We start from the raw sequence: 22,830 nt of genomic DNA, 5'->3' as shown, positions 1-22,830 counted from the left end.
GAGTAGCAGGGTTTTATTTAGGATAGGTATTAAAAGCAGACTTACCTACATACCTAGGGATTGTCAACTGAGAAATCTGGTTGTGCCCTTCTCTTATGCAATATGAACAAGTTAATAATAAAAAAACACTTCTGCATATTGTTAAATTTACACATGCAAACTTTGCATGTTCTTCAACAGGACAACTCATGCATGCAAACTTAAGCAAATGGGCAGACACCTGTGGGATCAGGGCTTAACTTTCTGCCTGAGAGGGAAAAATCATAGAATACAGATTGCACAGAGCCACAGAACTACAGAACATGTTGAGTTGGAAGGGACCCACAAGTGTCATCTTGGCCCTGCACAGGACTCTGCAGCTGGGAAAATGCAGAGGTGGACTGGTGTGTGCTCCAGAAACTATAGACATCAACTGGAAAGGCAGTTGCAATCTTCTTTTGTGTTCTACCTTTTCTTTGTTGGTTGGGTTTTGGTTTTGAATTTTATTCTTTTTTAATACTACAGGGCTGTTGGTTTGTAAATTGAACATATCTGTAGCAACCTCACTATTTAACACTATGGTGGAGAATAAACTTCCTGCCAAAGAACCTCTAAAGTCAGCCTCTCCATGACCCTTCACGTTTGGCATCTCCTGAAGTGCTACCACGCCAAGTACGGAGACAAAACCCGCTCCCAGACCTCCCACACGCCCTCTGGGGAGCAGAGCCGTCCAGCTCGCAGGGGTCAGTGCTGCCGCGGCCACCGAGAGGCGACGGGGCAGGAGCAAGGACCGCGGCCGGGGCCATCGCTCCCGCCCCCCCGGCTGAGCTCGAGGACAGGGCAGCGAGGGTCTGGCCCCGCACCTGGAATGCGAGTGGGATGCCGAGGGATGCGGAGCAGCCCACGGGCGGCTCCTCGGGCTTGGCAGGTGCCGCTGCCGCTCCCCGTCCCAGAGCCGCCCCGGTCCTTCCCAGGGGAAGCCGTGCCCGGGGGGAGCCGTGTCCGTGGCCGGCAGGAGGCGGCCGGCGTCTGCCCAGGCGCTGGGTCGCTCCCGGCGGCGCTCCCCTCCGTACCTCCGCCCCCGACGGGGAGGAGGCGATGGGCCGCGGGCAGCCGAGGGCCGCCAGCCCCGCTCTCCCCGGGCCCCGCCGTCGCCCCGCAGGTTCCGCGGCCGCAGGTACGGCGCTGGCCGGGTGGGGACCATCCCCCGCTTTCCCCGTGCTGCGGCGGCGGAGCGGCTCCCCCGGCGCCCGCTGCTCCACACAAAGAGGAGGCGCGGAAACATGCGTGGACGGGGCGGGGGACGGGCCGGGTGGGCGGCTCGGCACCTCCCCGGGGCGGCAGCGACGGGGGAGCCGCCGTGACAGCCGGGCGCGGGCTAGGGCTGTGCTCCGGGATCCTTCCTAAAACAAGCTGCTGGTCTTTTCCACAGGGAGCGCCCGGCACCCCCTGTCCAGGCTGTTCGGCGGGATGGCGGCGGGGCCGGGATCTGCGCCCTAAGGAGCCGCCAGGCTCAATCGGCGGAGCCGGGCGCGGCCCAGACCCGGCTCAGCCCCCCTCCGCCGCCGCGCCGGGGTTCTCCTCGCTTCCTCGCCCCGTCCCTCCCGGCCACCGCAGCAGGCATGGGCTGTTTCTGCGCGGTCCCGGAGGAATTTTACTGCGAAGTTTTGCTCCTGGACGAGTCCAAGCTGACGCTGACCACGCAGCAGCAGGGCATCAAGGTGAGGACGCCGGCGGGGCTGCGGAATGCGGTGCAGTGGAGCCTCCCGGGCAGGGCTCCCTTTCGCGGGCTGCCTCCCGAGTGCGCTTAGGGAGTCTGGAAGGGAGCGACTGTGGGAAAACGCGGTTTCGAGGGGTGAAAAAATAATGTCTTAACTTTCCTTATGGACAGGTGTTATTAGGGTGACGCGTGCCGGTGGGGCACGACGTGGCTTTTGGGGGGGCTTTTACATCGAGATACTCATTTAAGCGAGCAGGTGCCGACCACCTCGCGGCAGTCGGGACGCTCGCCACCACAGGTATTGTTCTGTACTTGCTACCAAGAAAAGAAGACAGAGGCGGCTGTTGCGCGCCCAGGTTGAGTCACTCCGCCCGGGTTGAGCCACCCCGCTCCCTCTGCCCTGGGCTCCCTGCCGTGCCCGCTCTGGAACGTGCTCTCTCCCGGGAGAGACCGGAGGCAGCGGAGCGGAGCGGGAGCCGCCCCTGGGGACGGGCAGCAGCTCCCGTGCGGACGGATGAAGGTCCAGCCGCGTCCCCGTCCCGCTGCCCCGATTCCCGACCGGTGGGAACAGCTCCGGCTCTGCTGCAGCGCGCTCGGCGCGGATGAACTCTTCAAAGTCGTCAAATGCCAAGCGCTAATGAGTCCTGACAGACCATGTGAAAACTGAGATTTTTCTAAAGGCCCTTAACTTGGTCCTGTCTGGTTAAGCCTGATGACAGCAAATCGCATGTCTCAGGCACTCGGAGCCCTTGATCGAAATACCGGTAACTGGAATTTATTAGCGAAGTAAGAGCATCGTTTCAGTGTTGGATCAGAAAAAAAAGAAAAAGAAAGAAATCAGTTCTTCCAAAATTTATCGTTGGACAGGAGTCTTTCCAACTATATATTACCTATATTACCTAATATTACCTGTATTACCTAAGATTTCTGAAGAATAAAAGTCTGTATGTCTGTATGTTTTCAGCTTATATGATTAAAGTTTGGTGAAGCAACTGGGGAAATATGAAGGAGGGTAGGGGGGAGAGGGAGTTTACATTTTACAATATATTTTTAACTGTAATCTGGGGTATTACCAGGTCTACATGTACTGAGAATTTTCAAGCTTTGCTGAATCAACTGCTTGCAAATAGGCTCATCCATGGCAAATCCATGCTTAGCACAGAGGAGTAAGCAAATCACTGTGACACTGGAATTCATACCTGTGTAGAGTCTTTGAAGTCTAAGTTTAGACACTTCTGAAAACCTTGCCTTTAGATGCACAGATGTGGGTATGTGTGTTATGCATGCATATATGCTTTTGGTGCCTATAAATGTGCAGTTGCAGGAGAAGTATGTTAAAAAAGTAATCTGCAAAGATATTCCTCTTGCTAGTTTAATGAATCTAAACCCGGAAAGTGAAGTGTTTGTACAGTGTCCAATAAAAATTACTGTCCCATGGGAAAGAAAGGGTCTGAAGATGTAACTTCTTTTCAAGAATGTGTGACTTCCAGTGTTGGGAACTGTTTAGTTTAACATGAGGGTGTGGTTTCTTGCCATTCTTACTGTTCTCTGAATGTGGTATAATGCTAAATATTTCATCTCTTCCACCTGCTCGTTCTCTGTCTTGGATTCAACCACAGAGAGTCATAGTCGGAACAATATGAGGATCTGACAGGAAAAGTAATAGTTTGTTAACATTTTGGCATAAACATTGGCATTGCACAGCAGGGAACTTTAGGGAAAAGAGAATCTCCCTTTTTGTAGCAGCCTGTTTTGTTTTGTTTTTTTTTTTTAATTGGAATTTCAGCTTTGGCATCTGTGTGTAGATTGTAAATATTCTTATATATTTTATTTTAAAACAAAGCTTTTCTTAGAACTTCAGATTCTGAATGTGATCTTTCTTTTGTTATAGTTATAGTTCCCTTTTCTTCTCCCAAGTAGATACATGTCTGCTAGAAATAAAAACCACAGCTCAATAGCTCTTTACTATCTATGTACTTCCTGGATATTAGTGGATATAGTTTTATTTGCTTTGAAGGGTGGAAGATTAAGCTCTGTGCCTGTAAGAGTCCTAGGCAAGTTTGTTTCTTCAGTGAATCAGAAATATGTCATAAAGTAGATACTTGTCTCCAAACTGCTGTAGAGTTTTGAAGATGCATTGCTTAGCTTGTGTAGTAGTTATTTCTGGCTTGCTATGCTTGACAGCAACTATCCACATCAAAATATGAATTTTCTTAATTACAGTTTTATTAACAAATTCTTATACTACAGTGGGCTTCAAATTCTGCTTCATATTAAAACAGTGAGAAAAGTTCATACAAGACTATGACTTTGAATGCAGTTTAGGGATACTTTTCTCTGTGGACTTCAAAGAGCTTGTTAGGGAAAGCAAAGTGGGGAAGCTGAGATGCAAAGAGGTTGATTGTCTTCTTCATGACTGTACAGCAGGGCAATATCTGAGCCAGGAAAAAAGTTCTCAGCCCTATTAGCCTGGTAGCTGACCAGTCTGCCATGGGCTATGCTCTGAGGGGTTTGTGATGATGATCTCTTCATTGTAGTTTCTCAAACTGACTTTTGCTGCTCATAGAATTTTTTTTCTGTTTTCTCACTGTTACCAGTACTGTCTTTCTGTTCTCCCTTTATGTCTTCATGGTTTAAGGTCAGAGCACTGTTGTATGAAAATGTGAAAGCTGGCTCTCCATCATAATAGTTAGATAATCAGGAAAGGCCATCAGATGTCTCATAGTCTTAATTTTTATGTTTCCTTTTAGTACATTAGCAGAGATATTTTGGAGAGTACAAGTTTTGAAACAATAAAGTGATTGCAGTTGTTACTTCAAACAGTTTTGGAATGGAAGAGGCTATTTACTAGATTCTAGTACAGTTTGTTTAATTGAGGTATATGGTCTCAGACTGGAGCAGCTTTTTCTCTTTAAAAGGATGTTCAAGTTTTCAAGTAAGAAATGGGGTTTTAACAGAATTTTCTAGAAGTGTTGTAAGAAGCAGCTGCCAACTGAAAAATAATCACTTTTCCAGGACTGCTACTTTGACCTGTCTTCACCTAGATTAAACAATAACTTAGGCATTTTTATGTACATTACTACCTTCTAAGTAATAATAAATAATGTACCTTCTAAGTAGTTATGGATTATTTGTTGATGTCATGAGACACCTCTGTAGTCTTTTGGTATGACACCTGACTGGTGGGTTGTGGATATTACATATTTCGATTTTGTTAAGAACTGGAGTAATTGTCCTCTGAGAATGAGTATGGAGTGCCTTATTGCAAAAACTTGTTGGTGGAGATTAAGGAAACATCTTAGAAAATAATGCTATGAAACCTATTTGTGATAGGCTATTTCAGAAAGAGTGGTCGTCCTGTAATGTGTATGCAACAAGAATTTAACAGCTCTTTCCCCCCCCGCCCCGCCTCCTTGAAACAGTTTAAGGCAATTATTTGTTTTCTTTTTCCTGAAGAAGATAAAAATATTGTGAATCTTCTCTGTTTTTTTGTTTGCATCTCTTTGGCTGGAATAAAGATCTCAAAAAAATATTGTCCACTTCCCCAGGGAAGAAGCTCTCTAATTAGTTTTAAGCCATCTGGTCATTGCACTTCTGAAGTATTCCTTGAAATTCCTCTCTGAGTGCTGTTTTTATGTCCTGTTTAGATTGCCATGTGTAGTGGGCCAACAGCAATATTTCATTAGAGAAGTGATGAATAGAAAAGATACAGTAGTTCTTCCTGGAAGACTCTGTTTACAATGTATTCTTTTATTAGGTATTACACTTTAATAGTGATATTCTGGCCACCATACCGCTTAACTGGTATGTTAAAGTGTTAACTGGTACTTCTGTGATATACAAGGCTTTCTGGTCCTCCATATGTAGCCCTCTATAAGGGGTTGCATTTTGTGGTTTGTAAGCTATGCCTGTGGGTTGAATCTCTGTGTAAGATACTCCATCTCCAATGAAACTGTGTGGGTTTTATCTGGGAAATAACCAGATTTTTCCTTACAATGATTCACTGAGAACTGAACAAAATGAGATCCAAATACCTGAAAGCAGGCTTCAGCATTTCAACGTGGCTTAAAAAATACCCTTCTTGCCTCAAAAAAACCCCCTCAAACCTGAAATAGTGAGTGTCTGAGGTTAGGAACTATGTTAAATGGTTGGATGTGTAAGATATACAAATGGGTTCATCAAAATATGACAGATGTTTTTAAGGTATTTATGGAATAATTGAAAAGATAATTCAGTATGTGATCTGTAGAAATAGATAAACATACCAAAGTTTTCTGGGCATTATCCTGTTTGGTGTTTTTTGTTTGTTTGTTTGTTTTTGTTTGTTTGTTTGGTTTTAAAATTTTTTTGTTTTGTTTTGTTTTTGTTTTCCTCCTCACTGAAGCTGACCAATTTCAGGCTTCATGTTTTCAAAATATAGTAAATACAGAAAATGTGGGGTGCACTTTTGGATTAAGTTAATTTAGCTCTAGGGACACCAAGGAATCACTGTGGAAATGATAGGTCCTATTTTTTTTTAATCCTTGTGAGAATGCTTTATGAATGCACTTTTCAGCAGGAAATAGAATACTATGAATAGAAAGTTCTTACATTGTGTTAATTATTTTAATTGGCAGTTGGCGTTAAAAGTTAAATTCACATTTGCTGTGTGAATATATAATGTATTCTTTGTGGAACTGATTTCTGCTGGTTTATTCTTCTACATTTTACTAAAAAGGAAAGCATCTCTCTGTGAGAAATTTTCTTAATTATGTAGTTATACTACTTCAGAAATCTTAAAAATCTTTTTGATTGCAGTTGCTTTCCATCTGTGGTAATTTATGACTGACAGTAATTACTAAACTGTAATATCAAATTTCAACCATATTTAATTGTATCTTTCCTTTGCCCACTTTGGTATTGATTAATAAATATTTTCAAGGCAGATTCTTCTAGATATTCAAAATATTGCTTTGAAAAGAATAGTTAATAAAAAGTGAATTGATTAAAAGGACACAATCTAAACCTTGTTCATCCTTGTAATTTGTGTTCTTTATAAAACAACAGTTTTCTGTTATGTGTACAGATTTTGCATAGCAGCAGGAAAACTAAACAGATAATATCAAGTTCCAAGTGTAAATAAGTACATATTTTCTTCTTCAATGCTGTGGATACCATGCATCTAAGGATTGCCTGTAACAAAACCAGCAAAAAAATGTTAACAAAATGTAAATTATTGATACAACGTAGCCCTTCCATATCAGAAGGATGCTATTCTTTCTTAAATTTCTGTTATGGATATAAAACAGTCATCTGATTGCACACTGAGCATCAGATGGTGCATGTGAAATTTTGCACTATTTCAGTCCTCTGAAAATGGACTGAAATTGTGCACAATTCTAGTTTTAAAACAATGACAGGAACAAAAAAACCCACAAACCTTGCTATTAACTGCTCCTCAAGAATTACTGTCACATATTTGAAATAGATTACTAATTTTACCAGTAACTTTACAGATGAGGCCAGCAATTTTGAATACCCTGTGGAATAACCATAAAATAAATGAACATTGAGACACTCCATTTTCCCTAGGTGCACTTGACTGAATTAATGAAACCAGCATGACAACAAGAAGGAAATCCATTAAATTCCAAATGAAGCTACCTTTTAGTCAACCTGAGGTTTGAGCACTACTGTTGTCGAAGGGATCTTTTTATAAATTTTTTTTTTGATTTGTTTCATTGAGCAATAATTTCATAATATAACCGGGGTAAATGTAAGCTGCGTGAGGCAGCTTTGTCATTAAGCAGTTTTGGATTTCTGCAACTTGGGATTTCTTGAACATGTCTTAGATTAAATTATTTAGTATAGTTAAATAGTGTTAGCATAGTTTATTAAAATTCTAATCTAAAAATCAACTGCTGCCAGTGTCACCCTACCCTAACAAGCCTGCAGTATTGTAACCCTTTCCCTCAAGAAGAAAAACTACTAAATATTATCCCAGGATATGAGGGAAACTCTTGAAGAGATTGAATAACTTGAAAAGTGCTTCAGAAACAGGATTTCATCAAAAGTTATAATTTTATGTCACTTCATGCTGTAAAGTATCTGATGCCAAGATGATATTGAACACCTATGAGAAAACAAGAAATTATGTATTGGGGGTGTTGCATCATTACTAATATCTATATTTTAGTGCAAAGATGAGAGATTATTTGCCAATGTTGTTTTTTTTTTCTTATATATTTCTTTGTAAATTCTCTTTCTTTTAATTTATTTTTTCTCAAGGGATTTAATTTTGTAATGATAGAGCAGCTACATTAGCTGCATTTTATTCACAACCAAGATGTTTGCAAGTGGATAATGATATCTGCACAGAATTTTGCAGATTGCATTTTTAGTACACTTGTTAGACCCTGCCTTTTTGATCAGATCTTGTGCTTGCTGCACACCAATTTAATTTCACAGTTTAAAATGAAACCTGTCATTTCAGTATTGATTGTGCTTTTGTTCCCATTTCTTCCGTTGCATCCTGAGTTTTGGATGGTTGAACACTGTAGGCACTGAGGTCAAAGGGACATGCTTGAGGTCAACCCATGCTATTATTTAGAAGTGGAAAACCAATAGAAACATTGCAAAATGAATGCTCTGCTCCTTTGGTTTTGCTGCAGCATTAAGAGAGGAAATCTTGCTAAGTGGGAAATGTGCTTTATCTGTGATATAAGGCTGCTTTCCTTGGTTTGTGACCACAAATACTGATTGCTTAAAAGCAAAAATTTCAGTGTCGTCCTAAACATACCATACCTTATTTTGCCTGTTGTCCCAGTGGTCAGAAGTGGACTGCTTAGTGATGCTTTTAGAGGCAAATGTAAGGAGGTGTGTCAGGGAACACAGGCAACAGTAATCTCATAGTCAGTAAATTCCATTGTTGATGTGAAGGAAGGAAAAGAAAAAGAGTAGCATTGGGGAGGTCAGAAATTGAGAGAGAGGGAGAGAGAGAGTGAGAGGGAGAGAAAGGGGGGGCGATTTGAGACTATGAATGGGAAGGGAAAATAAATGCTGTTTGATGACAAGGGAGGAGACCTTTTGTGAATGGTAATTCTAGTAGTACCTTTCCAGAGACAGAAAAAAGACTCCTCAGAAGTTTCTTTGAATTGATATTACAAATCATCTCTGTTGAAAGTAACAACCAAAATGTAATATACCCATGTAGGCATTTTTGATAATTTTGCATGGAAATCTTTAGTAAGATGAATGCATCATTAACCTATTGTGCTAGGAATGTTATGTTAAATCTTGGTTTTAGAAGTCTCAGAGGTTTGTAAGAATTCCTTTTTAGGAAGCCCTTCTTTCTCCTTGCCACTCATTTTTTCAAAACTCTGTCTTGGTGTGAGGGAAGTTCTTACAAGTGGCAAACCCACCCTCCTATCAGGTATTTGTATTAGTTATGCTTAGTAAAGGGAATCCTTTATAAATTTGAGTCCTCCTGCTTACATTTAAAATAAATAATACAGTCAATATAATAATAAATAGTTACTAATGTGAGGAAAAGGGGCTCTAATTTCTATGGTTCATGTACTTATGGATTTGTCAGTATTCACATTTTAAACTTTGCAGTGTTACAAATGGCTCTCCATAAGGCAGACGAGAAGACGCTGTCTTCCTGTAGTTCCTGAAGTCTTGAGTACATGGGTAAAATCTGTATGTGGTTGAGTGAGCCACACTGATAATAAATGGCTCAGTACTTTACTGCCTTTCCTGTGTTCTCAGAAAATGAGAAATGAATGTACTGAGGGATAAATTCTCTGTCTGTGTGAGATAGAATGCCTTTCAGTAATGGAAAAGGAGGACGTATCTCAATTGGACGAAAAGTGTTCAAAAGGCAGAAAATGGCAGTTTTCCTGTGCAATTAGTGGTAAAATTTGGCATGACTACTAATGTATGCAAGCACATGATTTAACACTTTGCAGATCTAAAGGCACTTGATCATCATGTAGGATTGAGCTAGAAGAAAAATCTTACAGGAAAAAACCACTAGATCTGATTTTTGTTTTCCACACACTATATATTTCACTGAAAGTTCTCTTTTTATGTCTGAGAATATGTTATTTGTAGTATTACAAAAAATATTTCCTATCTATAGTAATACACTTCTCATTTATTAAATATTGAATAGCTAGGTTTTTTTATTATGAATCTTCTAAATACATTAGATATTTAGGTTTTAAATACATTAGGGTTTTTTTCATCAGTTTTATTCAGATTCACAGTGTCACAGCGTAAAAAATTTGTGACAAACTTCTTGCCTACTTGTGGATGAATAGTGGCTAGGAAGAATGCTATGGGGCTTAGTTCTTTTTCCCCTCACAGTATCAGAGCAAGAGTTATCTTTATAAGGGACTACATTCAGAACCATAAGGGAAAATAATTTTTTTTTAATGCCATTTGTGAGTACCACAGGAAACTGGTGAAAATAGCAACTCAGAATTACAAAAATGAGGATACTTAGGAGATTAATGAGGAGTGAGTTTAGCACTGACTTGCAACTTGAAGCAAATGATTAGGTATCCCTTCTAAAAAGCAGTAATCTTAGAGTACTAGTATGACATGTAATATGAAAGCAGCTTCTCCACATCTTTTTATTGAGGACATCATAAACTATCTTCAAAACTCTCTGTTGTTGGCCAACACCAGATACAGAAGAATGCTGCATCAGGCCTTGCCTCTGCTCTGATTCTGTTTTGGTGGTGTTATCTGTTTATTGTGGTACAGAAGATGTCTATTATTTATAAATTAGTGTAATCTCATCAAGGCTGTTGAAGGGAAAGGAAGTCCTGTGTCAGAACCAAATGGGACTGGAAGGCCATGACTGGCACTGCTTTTTCAGTGTTTGTTCCCACTTAGGAGCCCTCAGGTTCTTGTTTCCTATGTGGTTTCCTGTGGCTGTGCCTGTACTGTCTGGGAAGACAATGTGAGAGAGTGCAAGGGGCCTATGGCATCCTTGCCTGAGCAGAGCAGCCTGACACATCTGCACTTGTTTCACACAGTCCAGACCTCCCCCTCGGGGGTCCTTTCAAGTCTGCTTCAGGCTGTCAGGCAATCTTTTGTCTGTATGGTTGGTTTGTTTATCCAATATGCCAGCACAAAACAAAACTGAGCCTCAGACCATCCTAATTCTGAGTGTCATACATGACTGTAAGGGGTGAATAATATGTATCGTGGTGCCTTGAAGGGAACCATGCAGCAAGTAATCCTGACAACTCTGCATGGATCTCCCTTCAGAGCAAATTAGAACACCTTAGAAGGGATCATAGGAGAAAAGTAGCTTAAGTTCAGTAATGGTGATCAGGAGAAAAAGGTCCTGGGCAAATGAAGGAGATATGCAAATTGACAGCATGGTTATACTTCAAAAAACTTTCTTGTATTGCCATTTCCTTCGTGAATGGAGGGAAGAAAGCCACAATGCCTTGTAGTGGAACATTTTGAAGAGGTTTGTGAATATCCTGACTTGCCCTCAGCTTTTTAGGTTTAATTTACGATGGCTGCTTTGGCTAGGGGAGGAGGGACTGGGCTTAAAGGTGTTTTGATGTTTTCAGGATGGAATAAAACTCTTAAGTTCAAAAAATCAAATATTTTTACTCTGTTTTGAAGTGATGTCATATTCTTCCCCCCTGTTTCTTTTCTTAAAGTCCCTCAGCAGGACTTAGATGTTCCAAAACATGTGCCCATAGGCCTTTTCTTGTGGTGTATAAATTGGCTGAACCCTTCAGTTCTCTTTTCAATGCTTGTGTTCTTCATCCGCAACACACCAATCTCTAAGGCAGTGGGAATCTTCCTTGGAAACAAATGCTTTTGGTATTCTTCAAAGGTACCACGTTTATTCTGGATTATTCTGGATTATTTTGAGTAGTCTTTTGTTCTTCTGTGCTAAGGTTTGGCAAACTATAGGGCCTTTAAGTTAACTCTACAAACTACCTTTTTCCAAAAATGGGGAGTATTCTCTGCTCTCTCAGTGCTACAGATTAGTATGGATAAGATTTATTAAGAAAATGCTCTTAGCCCTGTGGTGCCTTCATCTGTGGCTCCAGTGTCCCTGGGCTATTCCTGCAAAAACCAATTCTTTTCCTCAGGCATCCAATTAGTAATAATGTTTCTTTTTTTCCCTGTGTGATAGTGAGTTACCAAGGTCTTTCCCTAATTTGGGAATATTTGAAATTGTGTACCTGGTTTCAATTCCAGTGAAGACAATAGGTGTCTTGGTGTGCTTTGGAACCAACTTCAAGAGGAGACAAACTGAACGCAATTTTTCTGCAAATGGAAATTAGATAATGAAAATTTACTGAAAATAAAATGTGTTAGATCTTGTACAAAGGTGTTAGATGTTGTTCATATTTAAAAAAAATAAATTTTCTGAATTTTTAAAACAACTAAAACCTTTTTGGTTGTCATCCTTGGCCTTTCAGGTCTTGGCATTCAGATCTTGAGTCTCAGTCTTCCATGTTTACAGCATGGAAGTGTTTGCTGTTTTCATGATTTATTCTGTTTTCCTGTTTTCAATAATTTATTCTGTTTCTTCTGAAAAATCTGCTATGGAAACAGATTTCATTAACTGTCTTCTGAAATCTTTGTCTAAAGACAAACTGCAATGCAAACCATGTTTATTTATAATGTCTGCTCCTTTGTAAACAGGTGAAGAAAAGTCAGAATGGATGATGAGAAAAGTATTAGGCTTATATTTGGTATTGTGTGTGTCTGTACAGAAGTTGGAAAGGTCTCGGTGAAATTAAGATGTTTGGGGAGAGGAATCTATAAAATGTCAAAAGGAAAGTCAATGTCAAAAGAAGTTCCTCAGTACTTTTGTTGTTGTAGTTGTAAATCTTTCTTTGTAGTGTTTGTGTTTTTGTAGAATCTGAACATTTTTCCTGTAGCATGAAGAAGCTCCAGAAGTAGGCAAAAGTCCTGGAGGAAACCATGCTTCTCACTTGACATACTCTGTTGAGAGGAAGGTTTGATGGGGAGGGAATTAAAACACTTGCACTAAGTTTGCTGAAAATCAGTCAAAACCAGCCTTTTGTTATAGACATGCTTTCTTTTTTCCTCTTGCTTAGTCTGTATCTGTGCTCATGAAATTTTTTTTTCCTGATTTTTAGTTATTTATTAATCTTAATTTTCATTTTTGTCCATGAGTATTAGAAAGGTCAGATTGAATCTTTGCAACAAGGCAGCATACAGAAATACTTTTATTGCTGTGTGTGACATACACATAATGTATTCCTCCAAGAATATTAATCCAGAACTTCTAATAAACAGATAATGTCCCTAAAGAAAGTTCACAATCAAAAGGGTAAATGAATTTTCCTTCAATAATGTTTAATCCTACTATGAGTGTTGTCTTGATGAGAGTTCAAACCAGCCAGATTTTTACATGCCTGCTCTACTGAGGTTTAAGTATGCACTTGAAAAGTCACAAAAATACAAGTCAATGTTTATTGCTGCATTCACATGTCTTTAAAAGTTATATAAATGTGTGCTGTGCCCATCTCCATGCTCAACTTGAGGAGATTATACTGAGTGTATGTTTGTATCTAACCTACCAGTGGATTGTTGCAATTGTATTGAGAGTGATGGAGTTTCTTCTGCCTTTGCCTACAGTGGATTAAAGGTTCTTCATCTTAATGTGCATTTAATATGCATTTTTTTTTCTGCATAATGTAACCACATAGAGCAGATGGGCTTAATATTATTATCTATAAGATGAAGAGCATCTAACAGTATGGCTCTTATTATCTAGTTTTTCAAGCTTGCTCTGATTCATATTCCTTTTCTTGCATACAGAAGGAATATGGGGTAGGTAAGAAAAATCACTTGAAGTAAACCAGTGTAATTGAATTTTGAACATTGATTTCCAAGTGTACAAAAAATGAACCAAAAGAATGTACTCAAGCAGTAAATTACAGGAGGTAGCAGAGTGTACAGTGCCTTTAAGATGCAGGTGTTTGCTGTGAAGTTCACTGTGCATACAAATGTGCTGGCATTTTAAAGTTAGTTAGGAGGAGTTACAGGGGAACAGGAAACCTGACCAGCCTGATGCAGGCTCTTTCTATTCAGTACAGGCTTGCAAAAAGGGGAAAAAAATTCAAGGAAAAGCATGGGTTTTGTTAGCTCTTCAAAGTCTGAAGCATAAGAGGGAAAACAGAAGTATAACCTAAAGGAAACTGCAGTAGTTGTTGTTTTAAGTATACACAAAAGAAGCCTTGCTCTCTGTCAGGAGTACTAGCCATTTTCAATCTGGAAGGAGGAACTAAACATTTAATTAAACAATGCCTTTGACTCTATTAGTTTATGCTCTAGTATTCACAGTACATATGGATTTAGGTTGTTTTTCAAGGGTACAGCTGTTTCCTCCCACATGACATCTGGGCTGGAGTTTACTTTGTAGAGTGACACGTTGTAGTTGTGGTAGCACTTGAGTGAACTGATAAAACATCAAAATGCTTCACAATCAGCCAAGGCAGAAGCAGATACTGCCTCAGAGATCTAGTCTAGGGCTGCAGCAATACATGAATGAGCAAATTAGCAGGTGTGGAAGGGGAGCAGGGTAGGATGGAGGAGAAAAAAGGCCAAGTTGTCAGTTCAGGGAATATTGTCTCAAGGGGAAGAATAGCAGATTAGCCTGGTGTTGTTGCCCTCATAGTAAAAATTTGCAGAATTTTCCTGGGAGAAAATTTCACTAGGCATCTGTCACAAATTAGAAGTGTATATTATGGGTACCTTTGGACTGATGGGTTACCGGTTCTTGCTTAACATTATTTTGTTTAAGGATGTCCGGTTTTGTTGCAAAAAATTATAAAGGTAAACCATCATGGAAACAACGTATGTTAATACAAATAGTTCTGTACTTTTGAGCTTAACTTTTCCTTAGTGGAAAAATAATGGGGTTAATTAATAGGTTAGCATTAGCAGCTTGACCACCCTTGCCTGGGGCAGGCTGGGAAGGAGGCACACTGGTGGTTCCAGGAGCAGTGTGAATTGGAGGAGGTTTATAGGCAAGCCTGCAAATTTTCAGCATCTTTAACACAAAGCTGCAATGGCAGCTCATCTCACAAGGCCTAGCAGGTAGTACTTAATTTCTCTTTAAGTACTGAGCTTATCAAAGGTCAGATCCCACAATCTCTCAAACCTGTTTGATCATCCCATCAGGTCTCCCAGCCCGTTGAATCCACAAACTTCAAGATTTTCTTTGCATGCAAAAGTTGTTTTTCTAACTAACTGCATCTGTGTTCATGGGGAAAATAAGATACAATCCACTTCTAGTCTGTTTGAGTATGCACTATGACAGTGCCTGTGTAATACAGGCTACTCGCTTGTGGGTAAAGAATATGTAGGAGAACATTAAAGTGCCTTGAAACACATGTATATATATAATTATGGTAAATATTAGCAGAAACAATATTTTGGTGAAAAAACAGAATTATTGAACCATGTCACAACAGATAATTGTTGTGACTTTTTTTCCCCCTTAATCTACTTTATTAAATGGAAGGCTGGATCTGCTTAAAATGGTTTGTTATTTTAAACAAAGGTTTGGTCTGGTTTTGGGCTCTTGTTTTAGTGGGGAATTATATCCTCTAGTGATACTTGATTAAGCCAAAATATGTTAAGTCAGTGGTTAGAGTTTAGTCATCCCACACGTGCTCTACTGCAGCTGGAAAAAAGAATACTTTCCTGTGTTGAATTATCTCAAATTTCATTAGACAATAGTGTATCAAAGCAAATAGAATTCAGATCAAACAGAAAAAAGTGATGCATATTTAAAAGAAGAAATTGGAAGGATCTGATCTTGGTGAGGAATATCCTGGCAATTTCACTGGGAATTATTGTGTATCACAAAATCATAGGCAGGATTGCATTTGTAAACAAAAGGCACAGGCATGATAGTTATTTTCAGAAGTATTCAGGTGCTTGCATAAGAGTCTTTCAAAAGTCTTTTCTAAAGGGTGTACTTGGCACTCGGGTAACTCTGAAAAATTGTCTCAGGACGGAATTACTGGTTACAGAGTAAATATCAGGACAAAAGTATCACTTACATCCAGGTACCGGGTCTATGAGAGCAGGACTCAGAGCTGAGGCTGGGAAGCAGCATCTTAACCATATGACTTGGCATTTTCTTACTCAGTGCTAGAAAAAGAAGAGAACTTTATGCTGTTGAGCCTGTATTTTTAATAAACAAACAATCACAAACAAACAATCAATTGTATTAATAAATTGCATTAATACATATGGATTTAACAGTTTTAAGGAACAGCTGCTGCTGAAATGTTTGCCTCTAAGCAGTACTGCAGTTCTTCATATAGGAAGATACTAAAACTGTATTTCAAAAGGCAAGTTTGTCTATTATAGAGTCATTTATGTAGAGACAGGGAGCTAAAGTTCTGTAATTCAGCTAGGTGTGTTACCCTATCTAAAATTAAGTTCTCCAGAGGGCCTGCAGTATCTAAATATTTTACTTGCACACAGTATTTGTGGGGTCTGCTGATTCTAATGAGTTTCTCTGGAAAGGTTTGGGCCTGTGGTCAAGCTGGTAAGTGTTCAGTCTGGTAGCTGTCCATATGCATGAGTAGCAAATATTTAGTAATTCAGTTTATTTTAGATTGCAGTGAGAGGATTTAGTTGCATTACCTTTCATTTGCTGTCAGCTAAGTGCCTTCAGAGTTTGTGGCAGTGGTAGTTCAGCTTACATAAGTATCTTGAAAGGACTGATTTCTCTGAAAGGCTTCAAACCTGATATGCTACAGTCTGATTCTCATAGTTAATTGCATTTTGGTGGTGTTTTTGTCAATGCAAATACTTGAATTTCTTTCATGCTTTCATTTAAAATAACTTAAACTTTCTGTTGTCATGGTTGCAGAGAGGAACTCAAAAGCATGAACCCTGCTGACTCCTAAAACCAGTAAGCCTGCATATTTCTCTGAGGAAGCTCAGAGTTAAAGCAAGTGTTATGATTTTTTTTTTCTCCTTGAAGGTAAAAATCATCATTTCTCAATGGCTAATATTGCTTCTATAGAACAACAGGGATAGAAGGGAATTAGATGAGTAGGATATATAGTCAGTTTATAGTGAATAACATTACACAAGATCATGGTCACAAATATGTGGTTCATTCTTTGCAGGTTCTTTTGGTGTGATCTGTTTTTGAAAACCTCAACTAAAGGAGCCTCCCAGGAGCTCAGCTGCAGTCCTTTGTTACTCTTCTAGTAGAAAGCTTTCCCTGACATCTCGCCAGGGTCACTTTTGTTTTCAGTTAAGCTACTTTCATGTGTTCCTAACTTCAGTGGCTCTGTTCATAGAGTACATTTGATCTTTAACCTTTTGTAACATGCTTTTTAATAGCATGTTAGGAGACTTGGTGCCAGGAAATGCTGGAAGCTTTGACTTTGAGTGAGGACAGACACCCAGGCAATTGTCTGACCACCAGGATGGGGGAGGTTGTATGAATATGGGGCATTAAGTTGTATGCAGACCTCTTCCACCACTGTTTCATATTCATGTACCTAAGGAAATTTCCAGGACTTTTTCTGTCCTGCCCAGTGTTTTTGCATATACCTTGAAAACTTCATTTTTATTTCTGCACTGTGTTCTCAATGAAGTGTTGCTTTGTTGTTCCCTCTGGGCTTTCTTGAATAGTTCCTCTTGTTCTGATGTTTCCTTTCTGGATGACAAGGAGAGTGGATTAAATTAATCTATATATCTTTCTTAGTCTGCCTTCACCTACTTTGTTTTTTTCCTATACTGGTAAGAGAGAGGAATAGAGAGACTGCCCAATGAACAGATGACAGTGTTTACCTTATGCTGTCAATGAAGCAAAAAACTCGGAGCAATTTCATCTGTGGCCAGCAGGTTGAACGTAGATTCCCTTTTGCACTGTCTGCAGCAAGTCAGCTGATGTCATTGGCACATTTTAAATATCATATCCTTTTATGCCTCCATATGGACACTCTTATTTGACAGGTTGAGCTGCAGTGTTCCTTAGGCTGCTGCCTCTAAGGATTATTGTTCTGTTGTGTTTTCCTGCGAGTCTCCATGCAGGGAGGACTTAACCTTGTGACTTTACAAAAGATTTGGCAGCTTCTTCCTCTTCTGCTCCAAACTACAACACACTTTCCAAATGTGTATCTGTATCTCTTTACCTCATGTTGGCTGTCCCTGGAGCTTTTTGCTTGGCAGAATGTTTCCTGTTCCAAGGGAGCTTTAAACTTAGCCGGGCTGGGATCCAGCAGAAGTCCAGAAGTGATATGAAATAGACTTCTGAAGAAGATGATAGGGAGACTGGAAACTGGTAAGATTGGTCTGCTGGCCAAAGCCTTGAGATGGTATGTAAATGAGCACAGTTCTTGTTTCTACCAGTCTAACCCTTGGAAGGGTCTGGGCTTCACATTTCTGCAGTTTTTCTTGTTTGTTTGGATTTTTTTTTCTTTTTTGTTTGTTTGAGTTTTTTGGTTTTGTTTGGTTTTTGGTTTAGGTTTTGCTTTGGTTTAGGTTTTGCTTTGGTTTAGTTTTGTGTGTATGTGTCTTGTTTTTTTGTTTGTTTGTTTGTTTCATTGTTTTAACTTTATGTTATAGGAGTTAGGGATTAGTAATTGTATTTTTTTACAATCCCTACCATAGGGACCTGCAGTATTTTAGCATTCTTTTTGTGTCTCATCTCTGCAAATGATGGTGATGGTAATGGAGCGGGAGGGGCAAGTGACATGAGGGGAGATGAGCACTGCAGTGTGAAATGTATATTTTACATATTAATTAAAACTGATATTTTCAGATATAGGTCCTTCTATCAGATATAAGTTCTCATACAGTTCTTTGTTAGAAGAGATGAGAGAACCCTGAAGAGTGAAAATGTGTTGAGGCAAAAGCCTAGGATTTTATTGAATCTAAAAGAACAGGGCATGCCTTAAAACACACAAAAGAGAAGCAGAGCAAAAAAATACGCAAACAAATCTCACCCACCAGCTCTGCCAACTTCCTGACCCCTCTTCTCTTAAAAAGATGCCTGCAGCTGTAGACAGATTTATTTGTCCCTGCAGAATTAATTTTTAAATTTAAGTTTATTGTTTTCATTTGAGGGGTCTAATTTTTATCATTTCCGTGACATTGCTGCATCCAGTGTCCCTTCCCATTTTTAAAAATCTGCATGAATTTACTTCCCCCAGGTAAAACTCATGATTTTAGAACAATTTTAGAAAACTCACGGTTTCTAGAAGAGCCGTCTGCTTCCAGGCAACTAGAGACAGTAACAGATGACATGGCCTAAAGGTGTGCCAGAGGAAGTTAAATTTGGACATCAGGAAGGGTTGTCAGGCATTGGACAGGGCTGCCAAGGGGAGCAGTGGAGTCAGCATCCCTGGAGGTGCTTAAGAAATGATTGGATGTGGCACTCAGTGCCTTGGTCTAGTTGACAAGGTAGTAATTGGTCAGAGGTTAGACTTGATCCTGGAGATCTTTTCCAAACTAAGTGGTTCTGTGTTTCCGGGAAGTTCCTTGAAGTGAATTGATGTGATGCAGAAGAAAAGCTCCTTGCAGTTTGGCCTCAGGCTTGGAAGAAGGCATTTGTAAGGTTTCTTATTAGCCACTTCTGAGCTCTTGCCTTTGAAAAGTTCTCCAGTGTCATTGTGGTCATGTTGCCATTCTGACAGTGAAACACTTGCCTGAACCTGTAAATAGCCTTAACCACCTCTCTTGCCAACTGCTGTACAGGCAGCAAAGTTACAGAAACTGAAAGAAGACATTGAATCAATATTTTCTAGTGTTGTTGGCTTCAGTTTTACCAAAGTCCCTTTGAACTTTAGACTAAGAGTTTATGTTTGTCTCCAGTTTGACACTTGCCTTCCTGAGATTCTGGTCTTCAGGGACAGCCTGTTTTGAGTTATATACCTGATGCATGTCCTGGGGAAGAGGAGTACCTTCGATAGCAGCACTGGCATTGCAGTTGAATTTTTGACTCTGTCCCCTTTTTTTTTTTTTTTTTAATATCCAGACATCCTGAGTGCAGTAGAGATAGAAATAACGCAGCAGAGATAATGTCCCTTTCCATTCATGCTACTTCCTGCTTAGAATTTTCAGTATTTATATCTGTGGTTGTGGAGAGGGGAAAGGCAGGAGCTATGCTAGAAACACCTTTGTAAAAATGTTCCTGCTCAACCAAATTACAAGGAAAAAAATTTTTGATTAAGAGAGTATGAGTTTCTTGAACTCTGTCCTAATTACAGCTGTGTGGTTCTCCTCTCCTGACTTGGCCCAGCCCTGTGTAAGGTAGCCTGAGGTCTGCTTTAATTTACTCCAGTTGGCAGTGATTCCTGAGGAGTTTTATGCCACCTGGCTATGGCTAGAACAGGGTTAGTCCCAGCCACTCCCTTTCCCCACCCTGCAAAGGCGGTGTGAAGAGGAGTGTGTGGGAGCTGGAACCCTTGGATTGCAGCCCAGCAAGGTGCCCTGAAGTGGGGAGCCTCCACTGGGGAACTTGCTGACAGTTTCCACTTTGAGCTGTATGGGATGCAGAGAAGGACTGAACACCTGCTGACCTCCTTCAAATGCTCCCATATCCCCTCCATGAAAAGTTTGAATGCTATTTAAAAGTCTTCTTTAAACAACTCTGTGGTTTGTAAGGCAAAGGCATTAATGTTCTGTCCCTGCATCCTTTGCAAAAATGTACTTGTGTGAGCAAAATAGGAATATTCCAAAGAAAATTTAGTTGCCTTAGTTAATTTACAAAAATTTATTGTTCATTTTGCTGACAATAAATGCAATAAATAATTACAGAATACAGTTTACATTTGAAGTTGTCGTAATTCATTCCACTTGTAAATTTTTATTTCTTCTGCTCCTCTGATCAGAAATATATGTAATATAAAATAAATGCTTTTAAATCTACACTTCTTCCCTCACTCTCTTATATATGCAATGTTTTTTGAATCATTATTAAAAATGTTTGTGATGAAGTAAAGGATTTTTTTTCTTGTCTAGGGTTTTTCTAGAGCTATTGTTTTTTTAAAGAAAAAAAAAGGGCACGTCCACAGATTATATACCTTCACCAGTACATTTCTAGTGTTATCTTCCTGCCTTATGGATTTATTAAACTTCATGATTTATATCTAGGCTCAGTATTGACCTTCATTTTTGTTGATTGCAACCACACTTGTAATATATTAGGAATTGGTGTCATTGCGAGAGTTTACAAAAATAAAGTGTTGGTTCAGTGCATTGCACTTGTTCTAAGAACAATCTTTTTTAATACATGGGGAGTTGTTCTCTGCAGCCTTCTCAATATGCTCGTAATTCATCAAATAAGATACATTTTAGAATGTGTAATATTGTTTTGACATAGTTTTATCATAAAGCAGAACAAATTGTGATTTCTTCTTTTCCCCATATTAACCTTTTCCTTTAACTTCATGTTGCTGGAGCCTGTTGTCAGCAAGAAAAAGTTTCATTCTGAAGTTCAGCAGACTAATTAGTTGTGAAAAAAATTCATTATCTCTCCAGTTTACAGAACCTGGGCTGGCTTAAGATTATAGTGAGCTACAGTATTTTAATCTGTGCACCTGGAAACTAAAACTTTGAGTAAATATTGGTTGCGTGCAAGAATATTCTGGATTTTTGAGAATCTGGATATGTTCTGTGCAAATTACCTGCAGAGTTTTGTAGATTTTACTGAGTAGGTACTGAAAATATTAACCTGAAATTGAATAAAAGGTTACACAGTGTAAAAATGCCTTTCAAGCAATTTTCTTGCCCTTTATGTTACACAGGATGCAGCGTAAACATTTTGGGAGAAAAATCCATAATCTTAAAAAATTTGCTAATTATTGTCATCAAACAAACGCAATATGTAACAGTTTTTACTGTATCTTTACTTTATACTGTAGTATCAGCTTGTTTAAAGAGTTATTTTTCACTCTTTCTGCTGAACTTTAGTTTCTATCAGTAAATTTGCTGTACTTTAATAGTATAATTTCCAAATAGAGAAATTACAATAGTGCCTTTTTGGTAAATCAACATAATTGTTTTAGTTGGTATTATATTGAAGCTCCCTGCTGACTCTGCAGTATTTGGTGCAAAAGTATAACATATATAATTTTTAAGTTTATCAATGGACTGACCTGTCATACAAAACAGACTCAAATGTTTTACTATCATGCATAAAATTGTTGTGTCCCTGTTTCTTTAATAATGCGTGCTTTGACATGTCAAGGTCAGTAGTTTCCTTGGTGGGCTGTTTAGAGTGGAGTTATAATAAAGTGTTAGTAGTTTGTAATTAAGCTTAGGCTTAATGGTAGCAATTCAGTTATATTAGGTCATTTTTTCCACATTTTTAGGAATTCGTATCTTGCCAGTCCAGCTCTAATTGTGGGTAGTTGTTTCAGATGTTAGCAATAGCAATTCTTGGTAGATAAACAAGTGGAGCACTTACATGTGTGTGTGTGTGTGTATGTTATACATAAAAATACATTACATTTTTTATATACTATAGATAAAAGAATATACAATATATAAAAGTATAAATGTAATTCATGTTTGCATCTCTATCTGTCTACCTTAAAAAAAAGAATAATTGAAAGACCAGAGCCTTTTTCCAGGAGACTGGCGGCTGAAGAATGCAATGTGCTGAAGAATTGCTGAGCTGCTCTATTTCACATGCTATTCCTAAAAGTCTGGAAAAGGGTTTTGAACCCCTTGTGAAGGAACAGAGAGATACTTGGTGATGGGATGGAAGTTACAGATATGCTGTCCATGTGATGTGCCATGTCAGTCATCTTTCTGACTAGGATGTTGTAAATTTGAAGAACTGGCATTGTGTCTTTATATACACATCTTAATTAAATATTATTTTCCATTAACTTTAAAAGGCTGAGGGTCAACTATTGTCACTTTCTCTTTTGCTGAAAAAGACCCTTGATAAACTTGACAGGGGCATGGGGAAAATGTGTGTGTGTGATTTTCTCAAGAAATTTAAAACATATATTTAAAACAATAATTAGGAAAACAACATAAATGTTGTTCTAGCAGAACTAGAATTGGTGTTAAAAGTTTCAAAACATTGATGTTCACTGGAAAATCTTCATTTTAGAGAAGATTGTGCACACATGCATGCCATAAGA

The 22,830-nt window shown here is 39.3% G+C and overlaps 1 protein-coding gene across 7 annotated transcripts in view; it reads left to right on the top strand.

The window, feature by feature from the left end:
• Positions 1-1,080: 1,080 nt before the first annotated feature.
• Positions 1,081-22,830, top strand: part of EPB41L4A (erythrocyte membrane protein band 4.1 like 4A) — a 124,023-nt gene continuing 102,273 nt past the window's right edge. For 4 of the 7 annotated variants that reach the window (XM_050328398.1, XM_050328396.1, XM_050328393.1 and 1 more), the window contains exon 1: positions 17,867-18,048. In XM_050328398.1, coding sequence (XP_050184355.1) covers positions 18,046-18,048 — 3 coding nt within the window. In that variant the 5' untranslated portion in view covers positions 17,867-18,045. Of the gene's footprint in view, positions 1,157-1,411; positions 1,701-17,866; positions 18,049-22,830 lie in introns of those variants that run through there. The other 3 variants (XM_050328395.1, XM_050328392.1, XM_050328391.1) reach the window with 2 other exon arrangements.

This window comes from Myiozetetes cayanensis, unplaced genomic scaffold, assembly GCF_022539395.1.
Source record: "Myiozetetes cayanensis isolate MyiCay16 unplaced genomic scaffold, myiCay2020 scf4, whole genome shotgun sequence".
Classification (NCBI taxonomy): domain Eukaryota; kingdom Metazoa; phylum Chordata; class Aves; order Passeriformes; family Tyrannidae; genus Myiozetetes; species Myiozetetes cayanensis.
This window is presented reverse-complemented; position numbering and strand designations above follow the sequence as displayed.